Source organism: Carcharhinus amblyrhynchos, chromosome 13 (assembly GCF_965287045.1).
Source record: "Carcharhinus amblyrhynchos chromosome 13, sCarAmb.v2.hapA, whole genome shotgun sequence".
NCBI classification, from domain to species: Eukaryota; Metazoa; Chordata; class Chondrichthyes; order Carcharhiniformes; family Carcharhinidae; genus Carcharhinus; species Carcharhinus amblyrhynchos.
Genome location: NC_137336.1, coordinates 72,437,196 through 72,458,223, shown reverse-complemented (window position 1 = coordinate 72,458,223; position 21,028 = coordinate 72,437,196). Strand labels below are relative to the sequence as shown.

Below are 21,028 nucleotides of genomic sequence, written 5' to 3'. Positions count from 1 at the left end.
GGGAAACATTTGGTCCATGCTTACTTTATCAACCTCTTTTAACATTACCTTGATCAGATCCCCTCTCAGCCTTCTAAACTCCAGCAAGTATAAATCCAAACTGTTTAATCTCTCCTCATGTGTCAAACTTTTCATCCCTGGAAGAGGGACTATAAATATTAGATTGTCACTGATTACTCCATTTGAGAATTTAGGAAAATGTTGTGTAAAATATCCATGGAGGCAAATGTCCCGTCACCAAAAGTTCCTTTATTTACAAGATATACTACACAACAGAGTGTTCCCTGTGTGCTTCCTGCTTCAGCAGGCAGAGAGATTGACACCCCTGCTTTAAATAGGGAACATGAGACTCCATGATTGAGACCTAATTAATGGCCCAGAGAGTTCATACTCTAGTAAGCCAACCTCATTAGCCTGACTGAACTCATCACACTCCTTCCCCCCACACTCTGAGGAATCCTCTCCGTTAACTTTCTTCAGGGGTCTTTTCCTCCGCTGGAATGCTACGTTTGGATCCTCCAGCTCAGCCTCTGATATCGGCGGGGTGTGTCAGTTGGGCACCCAACTCTTCCGCAGCGAACGCCAGAGGGCTGGTTCCTCTTCCATTTCTGATAGTAAGGGAACTGCTGCAGCTTCGTTCCCTGTTTCCATCTTGGACTCTGAAGTCCTCACCACCAGAGAGACGGTACTGGCCCGCCAAGTAGGACTCTGCTAGTCCCTCGGACTGCAAGGCTGATTCAGCTCAGGAATGGGTGATGAGTTTGAGGCACGGACCCTCCAGGTGTTTCCTTAAGACGGCCTCGCTCACCGGTAGGATACTGATCCCATCCTGAACTCGACTTTTCCCATTATCCATGTGGGTCAATTTGCATAATTTCTTACCCAGACTTTGTCACTGGATTCTAAGTGCCTCTCTTGGTGAGTGTTGTCATGGCTCCTGCAATGGACTTCTTGGTGTTTTTCCACTTTCCCTCCCAGGTGTGGAAATAGCAGGCTCAGTCTGGTGTGGGACCGTCTGCCCATCAGTAATTCTGCTGAAGTTATTCCCATGGTGGTGTGTGGAGTTGTTCTATAGTCGAATAGCCAGCGCTAGAGTGTAGTCTCTAATGAGGTCACTGGTTGTTTTTTCAACCCGGCTTTTAAGGTCTGCACTGATCTCTCCGCTCGCACAATTTGATGCTGGGTGATGAGGTGCCGTGCTGATGTGCTGAAACTCATTCCAATTCATGAACTTTGTGAACACTAGGCTGGTGAAAACTGATTCATTGTCGGAAACTAATACGTCTGGGATCCCATGCCTTGCAAACAAGGTGCACGGTTTCTCAACGGTTAGCGTTATGTTTTCCGAGTTCAGTTTATAGAAGTATAACCATTTGGAATGGGCATCTACTATTACTAAAATCATGGACCCCATAAAAGGTCCTGCAATATCGACATGGAGTCATGACCATGGTTGACACGGCCATTCCCACAGGTGTGTCAGGTTATTGGTAGCACCTTCTGCCCTTGTTGGCATTTCTGGCACTGTCCCACCAATTCTGCTATGTCAGTATCCAGACCTGACCACCAGACATAAATCCTGGCCAGCATCTTCATTTTGGACACTCCAGGGTGCCCGTGGTGGAGTTCGGCCAGGATGGCCCGATGGCTATGACTTGGGATTATGATCCTTGCTCTCCCTAGGAGTATCTTGTCTTCCACAGTCATCTGCTGTCTTCTGCTCCAATCGGCGTGGAACTATGGCTGGACTGGTGTTTCCAACTCCTCTGTTAGCAGCAGGTGCTTTACCTTTGCTAATACGGGGTCTTTTTGTATCCACTGGTGTATGCTGTGTGCAGCCACCGAGAGGGTATCCAAGAGGTTTAGTGTCATCACCATATCCTTTACGCTGGGTGCCAATGGCAGGGTGTCCGGTAATGGTAGTGCGCTTAGGGCATTGGTGTTTGCCACTCAAGTCCGCAGCCAGTATTGATATGCTGCCAGTAATAATGCCCAGTGCTGGATCCGGGCTGAAGCTATGAACTTTGTCCTCCTTGAGTAGGCTCAGCAAAGGTTTGTGATCAGTGATGATCGTGAATTTTCACCGATATAGGTCCTGGTGGGATTTTTTTACTGCGAAGATTACAGCCAGATCTTCTTTTCCACTTTGGGCATATCTTTGCTCTGCCATTGCCAGGGTCCTGGAGGCAGACGCTATTGGCCACTCCTGTCTGTTTTGCCATCCCTGTGCCAGGACTACACCAATCCCATATGGGGACACATTGCAGGTGAGCACCAATTCTTTCTTGGGGTGATAATGCGCTAAAACATTTTCTGATGAGATGATAATTTTCTTGAAGGCCCAGTCTTGGAGGGCCAACCATTCCCAGGCTTGCCCCTTTTAAGGTAACTGGTGAAGGGGATCCTGTATGAATTTCCCGTAATATGTCACCAGTCCTAAAAATGACAGTAACTCCTGGATTGTGGTGAGGGATAAAGCTTCTTTTATTGCTTGCATCTGATCCTCCAGAGGATGTAAGCCCGATCTTTCTACTTTTTAACCCAGGTAAGTTACTTGCAACGCTAAAAAGACACATTTCTCTCTTTTCAAACACACACCCAAGGCTGCAAATCTCCTAAGGACTTCCTCCAGTCTCTGCAGGTGTTCCACTCTTGTTTTTCCTACAATGAGGATATTGTCCAGGTAAATGGCAACCTGTGGCAATCCCTGTAGTACGCTCTTCATGGTTCTCTGGAATATGGCACAAGTTGATGATATCCCGAAAGGTAATTTTTTATACTGAAAAAGTTCTTTTGGTCTGTTTATTACTGCAAATTTTTGTGAATCTCTGTCCAGCTGCAGGTATGCGAGACTCATATCCAGTTTTCTCAATAAGAGACCTCCTGCCAGCTTTGCATAAAGATCCCCAATCCGGGAATTAGGTTTTTATCCAGCTGAGAGTAACGACTTATCATCTGTTTGAAATCAAACAGACGCAAAGACACACTGAGCTTTCTGGCTTTAAGATAGGAACTACTGATGCTGCCCATTCTGAAAACTGGACCCGTTTTATTGTTCCTTCGTGCTCCAATCTTTTCATTTCCGCATCGATGTTTTCCCTTAAAGCAAATGGTACTGCCGGGCTTTGTAAAATTTTGGGATTGCCTCCAGGTCAACATGTAATTTCACTTTAGCTTCTTTAATTGTTCCTAGCCATTCCCGAGAAACCTCCGGGTATTTGCTCAGAACTTCACTCAGGCAACCATTTTCCAGCTGATAAATATTTGCCCAATCTAACTGGATCTCCTTCAGCTAATTTCATCCCAATAGACTTGGTTCCAAGCCTTCCACTACCATCAATGGTAGCCTAATAAATCGTTTTCCATAATTAACTGGCACATAAGTGGTATGATGTGGAGATGCCAGCATTGGATTGGGGTAAACATGGTAAGAAGTCTCACAACACCAGGTTAAAATCCAACAGGTTTATTCGGTAGCACAAGACACAAGCACTGCCCCTTCATCAGGGAAGTGGGAATTGTGTTCACAAACAGGGCATAAAGACACAAACTCAATTTACAAGATAAATGGTTGGAATGTGAGTCTTTACAGGTAATCAAGTCTTAAAGGTACAGACAATGTGAGTGAAGAGATGTGTATTGTCTCCAGCCAGGAGTTAGTGAGATTTTGCAAACCCAGGCAAGTTGTGGGTGTTTACAGATAGTGTGACATGAACCCAAGATCCCGATTAATGCCGTCCTCATGTATGCGGAACTTGGCTGTCAGTTTCTGCTCAGCGATTCTGCACTGTCGTATGTTGTGAAGGCTGCCTTGGAGAATGCTAACCCAAGATCAGAAGCTGAATGCCCGTGACTGCTGAAGGGTTCCCCAACAGGAAGAGAACACTACTGTCTGATGACTGTCGAGCGGTGTTCACTCATCTGTTGTCGTAGTGTCTGCATGGTCTCCCCAATGTACCATGCCTCAGGACATCCTTTCCTGCAGTGTATCAGGTAGACAACGTTGGCCAAGTTGCAAGAGTATGTACCGTGTACCTGGTGGATGGTAGATCTCACGTGAGATGATGGCATCCATGTCGATGATCCGGCATGTCTTGCAGAGGTTGCTGTGGCAGGGTTGTGTGGCGTTGTGGTCACTGTTCTCCTGAAGGCTGGGTAGTTTGCTGCAGACAATGGTCTGTTTGAGGTTGTGCGGTTGTTTGAAGGCAAGAAGTGGGAGCGTGAGGATGGTCTTGGCAAGATGTTTGTCTTCATCGATGACATGTTAAGGCGCCGAAGAAGATGTCGTAGCTTCTCCACTCCAGGGAAGTACTGGACAGTGAAGGGTAATCTGTACGCTGTGCGCCGTTTTTGTCTTCTGAGGAGGTCGGGGCGGTTTTTCGCTGTGGCACGTTGAACTGTCAATCGATGAGCCGAATGCCATATCCTATTCTTATGAGGGCATCTTTCAGCGTCTGGAGGTGTCTGTTGTGATCCCTCTCATCTGAGCAGACCCTGTGTAAACGAAAGGCTTGTCCATAGGGGATGGCTTCTTTAATGTGATTAGGAATTTGGAGAAGTGGAGCACTGAGGTTATCTATGGACTTGCGGTACAGTGAAGTGCTGAGGTGACCGTCCCTAATGGAGATGCATGTGTCCAAGAATGCAACCAATTCTGGAGAGTAGTCCACGGTGAGTCTGATGGTGGCATGGAATTTGTTGATATCATCATATCGTTGTTTCAGTGATTGTTTGCCATGAGTCCAAAGGATCAAATGTATAGCATCAATTGAAGGTCCTGTGTGGTGAAGAGGTTTTTTTCAAACCTGTGCGTAAAGATGTTGGCCTACTGAGGTACAAATTTGGTCCCTGTGGTTGTTCTGTGTGTCTGGATGAAGAGCTGGTTGTTGAAGGTGAAGACATTGTGGTCCAGGATGAAGTGGATGAGTTGTAAAATTGCATCTAGACATTGGCAGTTGTCAGTATTGAGTGCTGAGGCAGTTGCAGCAGTGCCATTGTCATGGGGGATGTTGGTGTAGAGGGCCGAGACATCCATTGTGACGAGGAGTGCTCCTGGTTCAACTGCTCCATGTGTGCTGAGTTTCTGTAGGCAGTCTGTAGTGTTGCAACAAAAGCTGGGGTTCTTTGTACAATGGGTTTCAGGATGCCCTTGACGTAGCTGGAGAGGTTCAGTGGTCACGAGCTTCAGCCTCTAACCTTTGGATCTGTTCTCCAAGGAGGCCTTCATGACTCACGACAACGCAGAATCGCTCAGTAGAAACTGATAACCAAGTTCTGCACACATGAGGATGGCACACTATCTGTAACCCCACGACTTGCCTTGGCTTGCAAATTCTCACTTACTGTCCCGGCTGGAGACAGTACACATCTCCTTAACCTGTGCTTAACCCTTTCTCCAATCACATTGTCTGTACCTTTAAGACTTGATTACCTGTAAAGAATCTCATTCCAACCAATATTTTGTAAATTGAGTTTGTGCTTTATATGCCCTGTTTGTCAACAGAACTCCGAAAATTAGTGGCTTTTGCTACCAAATAAACCTGTTGGACATTAACCTGGTGTTGTGAGACTCTTTACATGGGTTGTACCCATCATTTTCATTGGTTCCCCTGTATAGGTCCTGAGCCTTGCCGATGTTTTGATCAGGGTTAAAGGTTGGAGTCCAGTGAGTATCTTGTTAAACACTGTTTCCCCTATGACTGATACAGCTGCGCCTGTGTCAACCTCCATTAAAATTGGATGTCCATTTAGTCTTGCTGACGATTTGATAGGTTCTGATTTTGTCATCGCTATGCACAGTAGCTGTTCCTCGTCAGGGGTAGGTAGAGCTTCCAGGTTATGCATTCTCCTGTCCCTCGGCCTATGTGTTCTTTTCAGAAATGTCAGTTTTGGAACCTTGCTTTTCTTTTGAGCCTCCTGACATTGGCATTCATTGCAATGTCGTGTCGGGTGGGGCTCTGCAGTGACTTCTGTTGTTCTGGGCTTAATTCGGTCTGAAGGGCTGTTCTGTAGGCGGACCTGGACTCCCTTGTATCCGAATGTTTCCTGAGGACTGCTATGTAGTGGCCAGCCCCATAGTGGTAGTCCCCTAATCCAGTTGCAGTGGTGTTGGTGTCTACATCCATCGGAATATCCTGTAGCTCATGCACTCCGCTTGCCAGTTTTTCTAAAGACAAAGTCAGCTGTAATACCTGTTTACAGTCCAGCTTGCCTCCGCCAGCAGATGTTTCTGTATGACCATATTATTTATTCCTCACGCCAATCGGTCTTGGAACGTCTCACTTAATGTCACCCCAAATTTGTAAGCCTCTGCTAATTGCCTTATTCTTGTCAGGAAACTAGTGACTCCCCTGTCTCGGAATGCCGAATAAAACCAGGGCCTTTGCAGGGTCAGAGGTGGCTTAGAGTCAGAAAAGCTTTTACTAAGTCCATCTACTCCTGGGAGGATTTTGTGTCCAATGCCTCTGGGAAAATTAAACTGTGCATAATAGCGAAAGCTGCTGGTCCACAAGCAGTCAGCAGAATAACCTGTTGCTTTTCATCTGAGACCATATCATTAGCTCTGAAGAAATACTTCATCTGTTCGGCAGACTGGGCCTAACTACCTGCACTAAATTTGCCTGTTTAAATCTGAAAAATCAAATGAAGACTCAGATTATGGTATTGAAAAGGGGGTGTCAGATATTTACAATTGTGGAAAATGTTGGTTGTTCCTAACTCCAGAATGAGAGGATCCTGAGGCCAGAATTACACGTTGCTCAGGTGGGTGCGCACCCAACACAGAAGTGTGTGAAATCACAGAGAAGAAGACAGGCGTGCGTCCCAACATCGTTGTGCACTCGAGCAATATTTCAGTGGCTGGGCACGCGTGAGGGTCGGAAGTGTCCCCACTGACAATCCAGCAGGTACTTTCGTTCATTGAGGGGTCAACGGAACAGAGTTTTATGTGGTCTACCTGCTTGTGGATGGACTAACTGAGCAGGCGGCCTTGACATTTTAGCTTCAATCCTGATCCGGGGAGAAACGTGCCAGAGCTGAAATAAAATTCAAATACATCTGGGGATTGAGGTTTGTGTTTGATTGTGCTATCCAGACACTCTTTGCAGCTTTTGTCATCACTATTTGTTTTTCACAGGATCAGCAGCTCACTGAAAGTTTGCGGCTACGCCCAAGTAGCACATTGGAAATGCCAACCTCACATTCTTCCTTTTATCAGTGCCCGCCCTCTCGGGCTGTACTCAGCTTTTCACAGAGCATATTTCACGCTGGCTGCCTGTTAATTTGCCACCGAATGTGAAATTACGCTCCAGGGACATCTGCAGTGGGAACATGTTTCATCCCTGTTTCTGGGACTGCCAAATACATGCATCCGACATGTAAAAAACACATGCCTAAATCTCCTAAGACCCATATAGGTGCTGTCAATATCAGGTTATAAACTGTTGTGCTGGGATCTTTGTTCGAAGGTAAAAGCAGTGGTTATCAGAGATAACTGATTAACGTTTCTACTTGAATACACTGCGTTTCCCATTGCTATGGAAAGGAGGGTTGAGAAGCTAATTTTTACATCAGGTTACAGGCTTCCATTTAAACCCAGACAAATCACAGACAGAAGTACAGTTGTAGTTTTGGTTTTGTCTAGTCTGCAACCATTTGGCAGTTGGAGCTCAAAACGGAGACAGATGTTAATCAAGGCTGCACCTTAATCAGGGAAAATATTGTTAATCTCCTTATGGAGCTTACACTCAATTTGTGAGGAGTTTAAACAAGGTTGGAAGGTTCACCTAACTGAAGCTAGAGCAAAAAGGGGACACGAGATTCTTTTGGCAGATAAGGCAAAGGAGAATCCAAAGAGATTCTACACATACATAAAGGGCAAAAGAGTAACAACGGAGAGAGTAGGGCCTCTTAGGGATTAACAAGGTACCTATGTGTGCATCCACAAGACATGGGTGAAATCCTAAATGAACATTTCTCATCAATGTTTACTGTTGAGAAAGGCATGGATGTTAGGGAACTTGGGGAATTAAGTAGTGATGTCTTGAGGAGTGTACATATTACAGAGAAGGAAGTGCTGGAAGTCTTAAAGTGCATCAAGGTGGATTAATCCCCGGGACCTGATGAAGTGTATCCCAGGACATTGTGGGAGATTAGGGAGGAAATTGCAGGTTCCTAGCAGAGATAACATTGATAGCCACAGGTGTTAACTGGAGGGTGGCCTTTGTTTAAGAAGAGGGAAAAGCCTGAGAACTACAAGCCGGTGAGCCTAACATCTGTAGTGGGCGAGGTGCACCCACCAGCCTCCCATCCATTGACCCTGTCTATACTTCCCACTGTTTTGGCATAATTAAGGACTCCACCCATCCCGGACATTCTCTTCGACCTTCTTCAGTAAGGGAAAAGATACAAAAGTCTGAGGTCACATACCAACCAATTCAAGAACAGCTTCATCCCTGCTGCCATCAGACATTTAAATGGACCCATCTTGCATTAAGTTGATCTTTCCCTGCACCCTAAGGATGATTGTTATACTACATTCTGCAGTCTCTCAGTTCCTTCTCTATGAACAGTATGCTTTGTCTATAGCATGCAAGAAACAATACTTTTCACTCTATACTAACACGTGTGACAATAATAAATCAAATCAAATCAAAGCACACCAAAAAGTTGTGAGAAAGTATTCTGAGAGATAGAATCGACAGGCATTTAGACAGACAAGGACTGATTAGGGACAGTCAGCGTGACTTAGTGAGTGGAAGATCATATCTCAAATTTGATTGAGGTTTTTGAAGGGATAATCAAGAAAGTAGAACAGGACAGTGCAGCTGATGTTGTCTACATGGACTTGAGAAAGACCTTTGACAAGATACTGTATGAAAGGTTGTTCCATGAAGCTAAATCTTATGGAATCCAGGTGAGGTAGCCAAATCGATACAAAATTGGCTTCTTGACAGAAGGAGGGTGGTTGCAGGGGTTTTTCAAATGAGAGGTCTGTGACCAGCAGTGGGTTTCAGACATCAGTGCTCGTTCCACTGTTATTTGTCATTTATATTAATGATTTGGATGAGAATTTAGGAGGCATGGTTAGTAAGTTTGTAGATGACATCAAGATTGGTGGCATAGTAGACAGTGAAGGTGGTTATCTAGGATTGCAGTGGAATCTTGATCAATTGAACCATTGGGTTGATGAATAGCTGATGGAGTTTAATTCAGATAAATGCAAGGTGATGCATTTTTGTAGATCGAACCAGGGCAGGATTTACTCAGTTAACGGCAGCACATTGGGGAGAGTACAAAAAGATCTAGTGTACAGGTTCATAGCTCCTTGAAAGTGGAGTCACAGGTGGACAGGATGGTGAAGAAGGCATTCATCATGCTTTGCTTCATTGGTCAGAACACTGAATACAGGATTTGGGACATCTTGTTGAAGTTGTACAAAACATTGGTAAGGTCACACTTGGAATATTGTGTACACTTCTGGTCACCCTATTATAGAAAGGATATTATTGAACTAGAAAGAGTGCAGAAAAGATTTACTGGGATGCTACCTGGGCTTAAATCATTGGGAACTGTGAAACACATAGGATTGGTTCCATGAGATTGAATGTCCACTTATGAGACTGAATAAAAAAACAAAATTGGACTCTTCAATTGCAGTTCAAAGTTGAAAGGGCCAAACTGTTTGGTTTTCAAATATGAACTCCCAATGAGATGGAAATAGTGTTTAATTCATGAAACTTTTTTTTTAGCAGAGGGGTAGTGGCATAGTGATGTTGATAAACTAGTAATTCAGCGATTCATGATAATGCTCTGGGGACCTGGGTTGAAATCTCACCACGGCAGAAGGGGGAACTGAAATTAATAAAAAAAACCTGGAATTAAAATTCTAATGATGACAATGAAACCATTGTTGATTGCAGTAAAAACACATTTGGTTTAGGGACATGAGATACATGGTCCGTTAGAGACCATGCTGGTCCTCTCCTGGTCTGGCCTACATGTGACTCTTAATTGGCCTAGCCAGTGTTACAACACAGAGATTAACCCTCTTTACCTTGTGTCATAATCTGCTACAATTATTTGGGAAGCTGTTAACTGTTCTTAATTAACATTTAGAGGTTCATTGACATAAAGGCCTGACACTCGCTTTAAGTGAATAATTAGCTAGATAGTTTATTTAAATAACCTGGAACTTTAACTAAACAAGGAACGTATTAATTAAGTTACGGTTCAACTGAAATGCTGTTCGAATAATATCGAAACATTCCTTACCAAAAACATAATAATGGAATTTTAGTCACTCTCAAATAAAACATGCAACCAGGCTTGATGGAATTTGGAAGTTTTTGGAGTTTTTCTGTAGTTGTCCACTGTCTGTCAGGTCTTTCTGACTTTGTTAGATAGCTGGTTAATTCTCTTCAGAGATATTTAATCCAGCACAGTGGAGAGCTGTTCTTAGAGATAAATGCTGGCTTTTATGACTGATTGCCCTGGCCTCTGGGGATGTTCTCCTTAGGAATGGCTGTTGCTTTGACCTTTATACCTATGAATGCCTCACAATTTTCTCACACCAGGATAGGCTAGATGCTGGCAACAATATCAGATTCAAATCTGATAGGCTCTTAATAGTTGGTCCTTTTTAAACAGATAAGCTGGCAGAATGCAAAAGCCTGTTAACAACTCAATCCTGATGCTTGGTCCTTTTGAAATAAATGTCGCCACCTGCAGTCTGTGTGTACTCTGAGTTTTCACACAGAACCCAAAAACAGCTTTTAAAGGGGCCATGCACTGTTTTATTTCTCGCTGTCATTTTTTTTTACAATATTTTTATACCTTTACAAACATTCTTTATATCTTACAACCTCAAATTCACTGACCTTCCTCATCGAGACAATTTGGGATGGGCAATAGATGTTGCCAGTGATGCCTACATCCCATGAACTAAAAATAATAATGTTTGAGTCAAGAAAAGTTGCTTGAAAATGTAAAATCTTGCAGGCCAGTCAACTGGAAATTATTATTTTTTAAACAATAATTGGTCTCTCCAGGGATGCATTTAAAAACACACAGGGCTGGATTTTATGGCCTTGCTCGGGCAAGACTGGAAATTCCCGCCCAAGGTCAATGGAGAATTCCATACTGGATCCTCGCCCGCTCCTATTCTGTGGGGGGGTGAGGTGGGAGAAAGCAATAGTAAAGATATGTGAGTGGTAATGAGCTGGAACTTACTGAACACGAGGCTGGTGGAAGTAGAGACAGTGAATAATTTCAGAAAGAAACTGAATATGGACACTTGAGGGATTTAAACTCACAGAGATATGGAGATAGAGTGAGGGAAATAGGACTGAATAGATTGCTGTATATGGAGCGGGCATGCTCTCAATGGGCTGAATGGCCTCCTGTGGTGGAAAGCCAATGTATGTCAACAGTCCATGGACTGGGATTGAGACAAGCATACTGCTGCTGTGTGTAACCAAACTGAACATTGACACACCAAGACATTGGAATGCTATCCTTTATTACAAGAGGAATTGAATATAAAAGTAAGGATGTTATGTTTCAGTTATGCAGAGTATTGGTGAGACCATGGGTCCAATTTTACCATTGTGTTGCGCTGGATTTAGGGTGCAAAAACTTGGTAAAGTCGAGCATGAGGTGACTACCCCAATCCAACCCGCCTCCTTGCTGGTTCCCTCTTTACCAAGGCCCGAAAACGGTTGTGGTTGGGACCGTGCCCAAAACAGACACGACGACCATTTAAATGCATGTGCATGCATTTAAATTGACTTAATGGGCGGTGCACCCAACTTTATTGGCACTTCCCCCTTTACCACTGCTTTCACCCATCCAGAGCCAGCGTGAAGCAGACATATTCCATAGAAGTCCGATTTGGGTGCTCCAGTTAGTGAGGAGATGGGTGCCTAATGTCCAACAGCTCTCTGCCGGAGATTGGTGGTGGTGGGGAGCAGGTGGTGGGGTGGTGGAGGTGGAAGGGAGGGTCCACTTCCGCTCTGACTGAGATCAGTGAGGGGAAGGGGGGGGTCATGGGAATGGGGGTAATATATTAGCATGGATAGAAGATTGGCTAATGCACAGGTGGCAGAGAGCGGGGATAAACCGGGCTTTTTCAGGTTGACAGGCTGTGACTCATAGAGAGCTGCAAGGATCAGTGTTCGGGCCTCAGCTATTAACTATCTACATTGATGACAACGAAACAGGGAACAATGTATCTAAGTTTGCTAATATGAAGGTAAGCTGTGGGGAGAATACAGAGAGGCTGCAAAGAGATAGAGACAAGTTAGATGAATGGGCAATAAGTTTGCAGATGGGGATTAATGTGGGGAACTGTGAGGTTGTTTAGGTCTGGAGAAATAGAAAAACTGAATGATTTTTCAATGTTGAAAAGGATTCAGACACAGGATATATATGTATTTGTCTGTGAAACATATAAATTTAATATACAGGCCGCAGCCAACAAATTGGAATGCAAATGGTATTTTTCCCCTTCAAGACAAAGTGATTGGAGTATTCGAGTTGGGAAATCTTGCTGGAATTGTAAAGGAATTTGATAAAACCACCTGGAGTACAATATATAGTTTTGGTCTTTTTACCTAAGGGACTTTATAATGGCCAAGGAGTTGCAATGTATGTTTAACTGACTGATCCCTGGTATGAGGCAGAATTTAAATGAATGTGACATAATCTAATTGAAATATGAGATTCTGAGAGAGCTGTGGCAGCATTGATTCTGACAGATTGATTTCACTTTGCTGTCTATCCCAAACACAAGGGACATTGTATCAGGATAAGGAGGTCTGTTCTTTCGGACTGGTGAAGGTACATTTCTTCAATAATGACAGATCTTTCAGGATCTTTTGAAAACCAAGCACATCCAATGAGATCTCACTTACCGTACACATCCAGTTTGAATTTCGTTGCAATTTCCTTTCCTGAATTTCCTATTACAACCACTTCATAATCCCCAGTGTCCATTCTCTGTAAGTCACTGATTTGCAGGCTGAAGTTTCCAGGATGAAGTTTTATCCGTTTCTTGTAATCCTCAGCACCAAAGTAATCAACATCGCCCTTCGCGTGTTTTGCTATTCTGAGACTGAGTGAAGATCGTTTCCAGACAACCTCTTCAATCTTCGATACATTTGGATTCTCCAGAGACAGATAGACTGACTGACCCAGGGATCCATTCACAGGGAGACGGGCAGCCTGATTCTGAACTAAGGTAACAAGAGGAAACAGTCAGTCTGTGTGGAACGAGAGCAGCTCAATGACTGGAGGGAGTATCACAATGATAAAAGAACCTGGTGGACTAAAACCTGGTGTTGTCAGACTTTTTACTGTAGGGAAGTATGACAGGAAATTTCTGTTAGATTAAGATCCAGAATAAATCCCTCTCTACACTCCCCCATCAAACACACTGTTATGATGGCTATAGGAGATTGTGAATCGACTTTCCCGTGGGCCTGGCCAAATGAATTCCTTATTGAGCAAGTGGACGCTGACCAATGGGAAAGGAGCAGCAGGAGTTTAAAATAAACTGTGCATTCCCAGACTGAGGACTGTAGGTCTCCGGACTTTGATTTGTGTACTGCAACCGCAGACATGGTGCTTTATTCACTGTGTAAATGAAGGGTGTTGGTGATAGAAGACTGACCTCAGCGAGAGTTTCACATTGGCAATGAGGAGTAAAACAAGTTTTTCTTCCCTCTGGACAACCATTATTATCCAAGACAAGTAAATCTCCTCTGGTAAGAGAAAATGTCTCTCTTTGATAAACTTGAAGCCTATGATGTAAGCATGGAAGACTGAGTCCCAACATTCAGCATGATAAAAATGTTGACATATACAGATGCCCCTGACTCCAAAACCTTTAACGAGTTAGTTGACTTGGAAAAAGGCTACTCTGACCCAAAGCCCTCTATTATACTCCAGTGACTCTGCTTTAAAACAGCAGGGGGAGAGCCCTGGGAAATATGTCACTGAACTCTTGACCAGCTCATGCACATTTATAATGCATTGTGAATTTGGGCCATCCCTGAATGACATGTTGCGAGACAGATTGTTATGTGGAATTAATAAGGTGACAGCTCAAAAAAATTGGCAGAACCCAACCTGGATCTAAAACAAGTCCATTGAGATAGCTCTAGTACTCAAGAGAATGCAGAGCAAAGAGCTCTGGCAGACAAACAGCAGTGCCCTCCGATTATAGGGGAGGAACCTTGTGCAATGTTCATTCCTCAACTGAGAGCATTTGTGTAAGTATCAGAGAATCCATTACAATGTTAGAGCCCAAGTTGTATCACTATGCAGCCAAAGAAAGGCAGGGACTGTCCTATGACTACTAGATGTTCCAGAAGATTGTAAATGCCAGAAAATGGACTGTTGCAAACACTGCAAAAGACATAATCAAAGCAAATTTATAGGGACAGGCCAAAATGCATGCAGTTTATGAAAGAAGCCAAGGCCACTACAAGACCATACCTTGCAGGTATGTCCAGTCCCAGGAGATGGGCTGATGTAATTAAACCGCATCTCCACAGGGCTCTGGTCTCCTTTATCAGGCAGCAGACATATGATCGTCTCCAAGCTGGTATTCAGCTTCTGAGTTTAGATGACATAAAGGCCAAGGAAACCCACATTTACAGGGGAACCATAACAAATGAGTGCATCATGGTGACCCCAGTGACTTACAGGCAGCAGTCAGCTCGAGTTCCTCCCATTACTTTATGGAGACAAGGGCAAAACCTCATGGGGAGAGATTGGCTTCAGTACATCAGACTGAACTGGCTGGAAATCTTCAGGCTGGCCGTGGAGGAACTGTATGAAATTATTAACAAGCCTTGCAAAGTTTTCCAGGAAGGAGTCAGAAGAATAAGGGGATCCAAAGCCAAAATCCACGTCGACTATGATGCTACACCAAAGTATTTTAGGGCAAGACCTGTTCCATACTCTTTGTTGGAAAATATGGAGATGGAATTTGAATGCCTGAAAAAGCTGGACATAATAAAGCCTATACAACTTGCAGAGTCTGCCGTAACTGTCATCCCCATTCTTAACATCAAACAGAGAGAGATCGAATAGGTTAGGACTTTATTCCCTGGAGCGTAGAAGAATGAGGGGAGATTTGATAGAGGGTATTGATAGAGTGAATGCAAGCAGGCTTTTTCCACGAGGCTAGGGCACAAAAAATCCAGAGGGCATGGGTTAAGGGTGAAAGGAGAAAAGTTTAAAGGGAATATTAGGGGGGGCTTCTTCACGTAGAGTGGTGGGAGTGTGGAATGAGCTGCCAGATAAAGTGGTAAATGCGGGGTCACTTTTAACATTGAAGAAAAACTTGGACAGGTTCATGGATGTGAGGGGTGTGGAGGGATATGGTTCAAGTGCAAGTCAGTGGGATTAGGCAAAAAAATGGATCGGCAAAGACAAGAAGGGCCAAAAGGCCTGTTTCTGAGCTGTAATTTTCTATGGTTTTCTATGGTTCTATGTTCGAACAGCACCTGAACACCCAACATTGAAAGGGTTGGTTAACAGGCAGTACAGACTTTTAAGCTCAGCATCAAGAAACAACTTATAGCATCCATGAAGACCAAATTGGCATGGTTTCTTTTTGACTACATGCCTACCCTTCACACAACAACAGAAATCCCTCCCCAGCAGAATTGGGGAGTGGGGGGAGGGGGGTTGTCATTAATGGCACAGGGGCTTCGAACAACGTTAATCCTACTGTTCACAAACCTGGCAGGTAGGGTGGAATCCCAGCAGGAGAACCAGAGGAAGAACGGCAAAGGAAGAAAGAGTGTTCAAAATGAGTGGCCCAGTTCACATAAGGAAATTCCAAGATGGTCTTAGCTGCTCCCTGTGATCACAGTGGAGAAAATGGGGCCTGTATCTTAAGTAAAAGGTGCAGGTTGAATTTATGGAGAAGCACTGACTCAGGAGTGGGGAGCCCATGCCAGTGTAGGTCTCATTACCAGCCATGGAGACGGCCACTGATTAAGTTGTGCCCTGACTTAAAGCTGACCTGATGCCTACTCATCCCTTTGATGAGGACACGGATTCCAAAGTGGAGGATGAAGACGCTGGTGCCCCAACTGAAGCAGAGGCCCAGGAGAACCTGCATCAGTGGCTTTACAATGTTCTCTTCAAGATCAAAAGTCTCCAATTCAGTTCACACAAACAGATCCAGTTCTGCCTTTGACCATCCCAGATTGATCGTCAAGTAGGGGAAAGGCCTTCACGTGGTTGGGTGTTGGGGGACACGCGGAACTAAGGGGAATTATGATGGATCCTGGGGATTGTCAGTCAATCTCCCTGTGAGCCTCAAGGAATAGGAATCTGACTAATGAGCAAGCGGGGCCTCACCCAGTAGGAGTTTAAAACCAGCTGTGTCTACCTGGACCAGTGAATGCAGATCTCGGGGCCTTGACTTGTGTGCTGTAGCTGCAGAAGCGGCTTTTATTCACCATGTAAATAAAAGGTGTAAATGATCGAAGATTGGTCTTGGAGAGATTAACAAACACTCCCAGGACAGGTACAGCACGGGGTTAGATACAGAGTAAATCTCCCTCTACACTGTCCCCATCAAACACTCCCAGGACAGGTACAGCACAGGGTTAGATACAGAGTAAATCTCCCTCTACACTGTCCCTTTCAAACACTCCCAGGACAGGTACAGCATGGGGTTAGATACAGAGTAAAGCTCCCTTGAAACTGTCCCCATCAAACACTCCCAGGACAGGTACAGCACGGGGTTAGATACAGAGTAAAGCTCCCTCTACACTGTCCCCATCAAACACTCCCAGGACAGGTACAGCATGGGGTTAGATACAGAGTAAACCTCCCCTTCGACTGTCCCCATCAAACACTCCCAGAACAGGTACAGCACGGGGTTAGGTACAGAGTAAATCTCCCTCTACTCTGTCCTCATCAAACACTCCCAGGACAGGTACAGCACGGGGTTAGATACAGAGTAAATCTCCCTCTACACTGTCCCCATCAAACACTCCCAGGACAGGTACATAAGAACATAAGAAATAGTAGCAGGAGTAGACCATCCAGCCCTTCGAGCCTGCCCCGCCATTCAATAAGATCATGGCTGATCTGTCGTGGCTCAGTTCCACATTCCCGCCCTCTCCCCATAACCCTTAATCCCTTATCTTATCAAAAACCCATCAACCCGTGTCTTAAAAATATTTAGCGAGGCAGCCTCCACCACTTCAACGGGCAGAGAATTCCAGAGATTCACCACCCTTTGAGTGAAGAAGTTCCTCCTCAACTCCGTTCGAAACCGCCCCCCCTTTATCTTGAGGCTGTGCCCCCTCGTCCTACTGTCCTTTCTGAGCGGGAAGAGCCTCTCCACCTCTATCCTATCCATTCCATTCATCATCTAATACGTCTCAATGAGATCTCCCCTCATTCTTCTAAACCCTAGCGAGTACAAGCCTAGTTTATTCAGCCTCTCCTTATAGTTCAACCCCCTCAACTCATGTCTCAGCCTAGGTAAAGCACAGTGTTAGACACAGAGTAAAGCTCCTTCTACACTGTCCCCATCAAACACTCCCAGGACAGGTACAGCACGGGGTTAGATACAGAGTAAATCTCCCTCTACACTGTCCCCATCAAACACTCCCAGGACAGGTACAGCATGGGGTTAGGTACAGAGTAAATCTCCCTTTACACTGTCACCCATCAAACACTCCCAGGACAGGTACAGTACGAGGTTAGATACAGCGTAAAGCTCCTTCTACACTGTCCCCATCAAACACTCCCAGGACAGGTACAGCACAGTGTTAGACACAGGATATTTATTTTGTGCATACAAACTTGATCAGCTTAATGGTCAAACAGAATCGGTTCTGATTTTACTGGCGTCATTAAGTTTAACTATTAAGTACCAAAATGATCTGAACCAATGCGTGGTGCGGCGTTTAATCGTGGAACAAGAAATGACTAAGTCTGTCTGTAATGGCGGCACATTTTACAAAAGTTTCAGCAGTAAATGGAGGCAGGATATGGTCGAGACACGAGAACGTCTTGTAAAGGAGAAGTAGAGAATAACACTTTGTCTAAAAAGAGAGGTGAGGGGAGAGAGGGAGTGAAAGACAGAGAGTAAAACAGAGTGAGGGGGATACAGCGGACAGGGACAGAGAGAGAAAGAGACAGAGAGACTCGGATGAATGTGGCTCGTTTCAGGGTGCGGTCTATTAGATTCTGTACTCAAGGCTGAATGGCCTTCACACACACTGGACACATTCACTGTCCTAGACTCTGCTCACTGCATTTAAAAACAGAATACAGTATAAAAGATATTTCTTACCCACACACAAAACAGAGATCAAGAGACAGAACAGGCTGAAGCCCCTTTTCACAGCAAAATTAAACATCTTGTTTTAGGCTGAAACGAATCAATTTGGCATGGTCAAAGTCAGGAAGCAGATACAAATGGAACTAAAACCTCAAATGTAGGACATCTGTGGGACATGTGCTAATAGGATGTATGACTCAGAATAGGCTGAGGTCAGCTGAAAATTTGCTGGAATTGTAATTCATAAAATCCCTACGTGCAAAAAGAGGCCATTCAGCCCATCAAGGCTAAAGCCAACAACACCACCCAAGCCCTATCCCTGTGATTCCACATATTTACTCTGTTAATCCACTGACACCAAGGGGCAATTTAGCATGGCCAATCATCTAACCTTTTGGAGCGTGGGAGGAAACTGGACCACCCAGAGAAACCCACGCAGACACGGGGAGAATGTGTGAACTCCACACATTCATCCGAGCCGGGAATTGAACGCAGGTCCCTAAGTGCTGTGAGGCAGCAGTGCTAACCACTGTGCCACCGTGCCACCCAGTAATTCCTCCTTCCCCAACTGGCAAATGAACCAGGGCCATTGCGGTTAAAATGCTGAATCCTAACCACTAGACCATCAAGGAAGACACATCCAGAGGGTCAAATCCATGCTGTGAGGACAGGGGTTCAAATGTCATTGCAATTGGTAGAATTTAAATTCAATTAGTTATTCCAGAATATAAAGTAGTCTCAGTAATGAGGACCATCGATTACTGGAAAACCCAATCTGATTCACTAATGCCCTTTCAGGAAGGAAATCTCACATCCTTACCTGGTCTGGACTACATGTGACTCCAGATCAACAGTCATCTGATGGTGACTATCCTCTGAAATGGCCAAGTAAGTGATTCAATTCAAGAAGGGATGAGCAATGAACATTGGCATTCTTAGTGTCAATAACCTCTGTAATAAGTCCTTGGAGGCACTTCATCAAAATCCCTTTGTTTACAAACCTGACAACAGCACATAATGTGGGTATGCCGGCGTTGGACTGGCGTAAACACAGTAAAAAGTCTGACAACACCAGGTTTTAGTCCAACCTATTTATTTGATAATATTCTCACAAGCTTTCGAGGGGTTACCCTATTCACCTGACGAAGAGGGTAACCCCTCGAAAGCTTGTGAGAATATTATCAAATAAATAGGTTGGACTAAAACCTGGTGTTGTCAGACTTTTAACAGCACATAAAGCAGGGTTCAAAAATTCTTCAGTTTAAGATATCTGGATGTTTCTGACCTAAGTTATTTGCAGATTTGGTCTTGTTGAAATGAATTTGTAATTCATGAGGGGAAAAGGAGCTGAAAGAATGGGAATAGGGGAGGAATTGCAAGTAACCCTCAGTGAAAGACTTTGTGGCAGGAAGCAGTTAGTCGAATAGTTACCTTAAAAGGAGCAGTAGAGAAGCTATGGGAGTAGACTGGGGAAAACCAGTCTAACAGTCCATAGTCAGGGCAATGGAATCCTTACTGGAAGAAGCTGCTTTGGATGTCTAAGTGTCAGAGTGTGAGACTGATGAGAAATCAAAGTGAATTCTGGAGGGTTGTGGCATACATTTGAGTTGCTTGGAGAAGAAATGAATTAATCTTCAGAATTTTGTGAGCTATCTCAGTACAAAGTAAAAATGTAGATTTGCAGCATGATTATAAAATATACAATGTCAAGTTTGTAGAACTTCCATTATAAATTAAAGTTTGCTTTGCTTCAAAAAAGAGTAATCACGTGGGGTAGTTCTTAAATCCATGCCCCCGGATAATTGACTCCTCTGCTATGGGAAACAGGTCTTTCCTGTCCACTCTGTCTGGGTTCTTCTTAATTTGTTGACTTCAATTAGCCTCTACTGTTATAAGGGTAACAATCTGAGCCTATCCAACCCTATCTCATAGCTACAATATTCAAACCCTGGTCACATTTTTGTGGATCTTCTTTGCACTCGCTCCGGACCAATTATATCCTTCTTGCAATGTGTTGACCATAGCTGTACATAAAACTTCAGCTGTGGCCTAAACAGTGATATTTATAGTTTTCTGTCCTCCCAGGGTAGATACAAAATGGTGTTAAATACACAGTAAAGATTCCTCTACAAATCACACATCAAACACAGGTCAGGTACAGTCAGATACAGAGTACACTTTCTCTACTCTCCCAGGACAGGTATGGCACAGGGTGAGATACAGAGGAAAGCTCCCTCTACACTGTCCTCATCAAATACCCCCAGGACAGGTACAGCACGGGGTTAGATACAGAGTAAATCTCCCTCTACACTGTCCTCATCAAACACTCCCAGGACAGGTACAGCACGGGGTTAGATACAGAGTAAATCTCCCTCTACACTGTCCCCATCAAACACTCCCAGGACAGGTACAGCACGGGGTTAGATACAGAGTAAATCTCCCTCTACACTGTCCCCATCAAACACTCCCAGGACAGGTACAGCACGGGGTTAGATACAGAGTAAAGCTCCCTCTACACTGTCCCCATCAAACACTCCCAGGACAGGTACAGCACGGGATTAGATACAGAGTAAATCTCCCTCTACACTGTCCCCATCAAACACTCCCAGGACAGGTACAGCATGGGGTGAGATACAGACTAAAGTACCCTCTACTCTGGCCCAGTCAAACTCTCCAGCCAGGTACAGCACGGGGTTAGATGCAGAGTAA

At 44.4% G+C, this 21,028-nt stretch overlaps 1 protein-coding gene across 1 annotated transcript in view; it reads right to left on the bottom strand.

Annotated features, from left to right (window-relative positions):
• The window catches only part of LOC145351324 (SLAM family member 5-like), a 31,941-nt gene extending 13,512 nt beyond the window's left edge, over positions 1-18,429 (bottom strand). Inside the window, exons 1-2 of the mRNA XM_080200945.1 lie at positions 18,332-18,429; positions 12,912-13,232 (exon numbers count right to left, since the gene is read on the bottom strand). Of these exons, the coding sequence (XP_080057071.1) occupies positions 12,912-13,232; positions 18,332-18,398 (388 nt within the window). The 5' untranslated portion in view covers positions 18,399-18,429. The remainder of the gene's footprint in view (positions 1-12,911; positions 13,233-18,331) is intronic.
• Between the last annotated feature and the right edge of the window lie 2,599 nt (positions 18,430-21,028).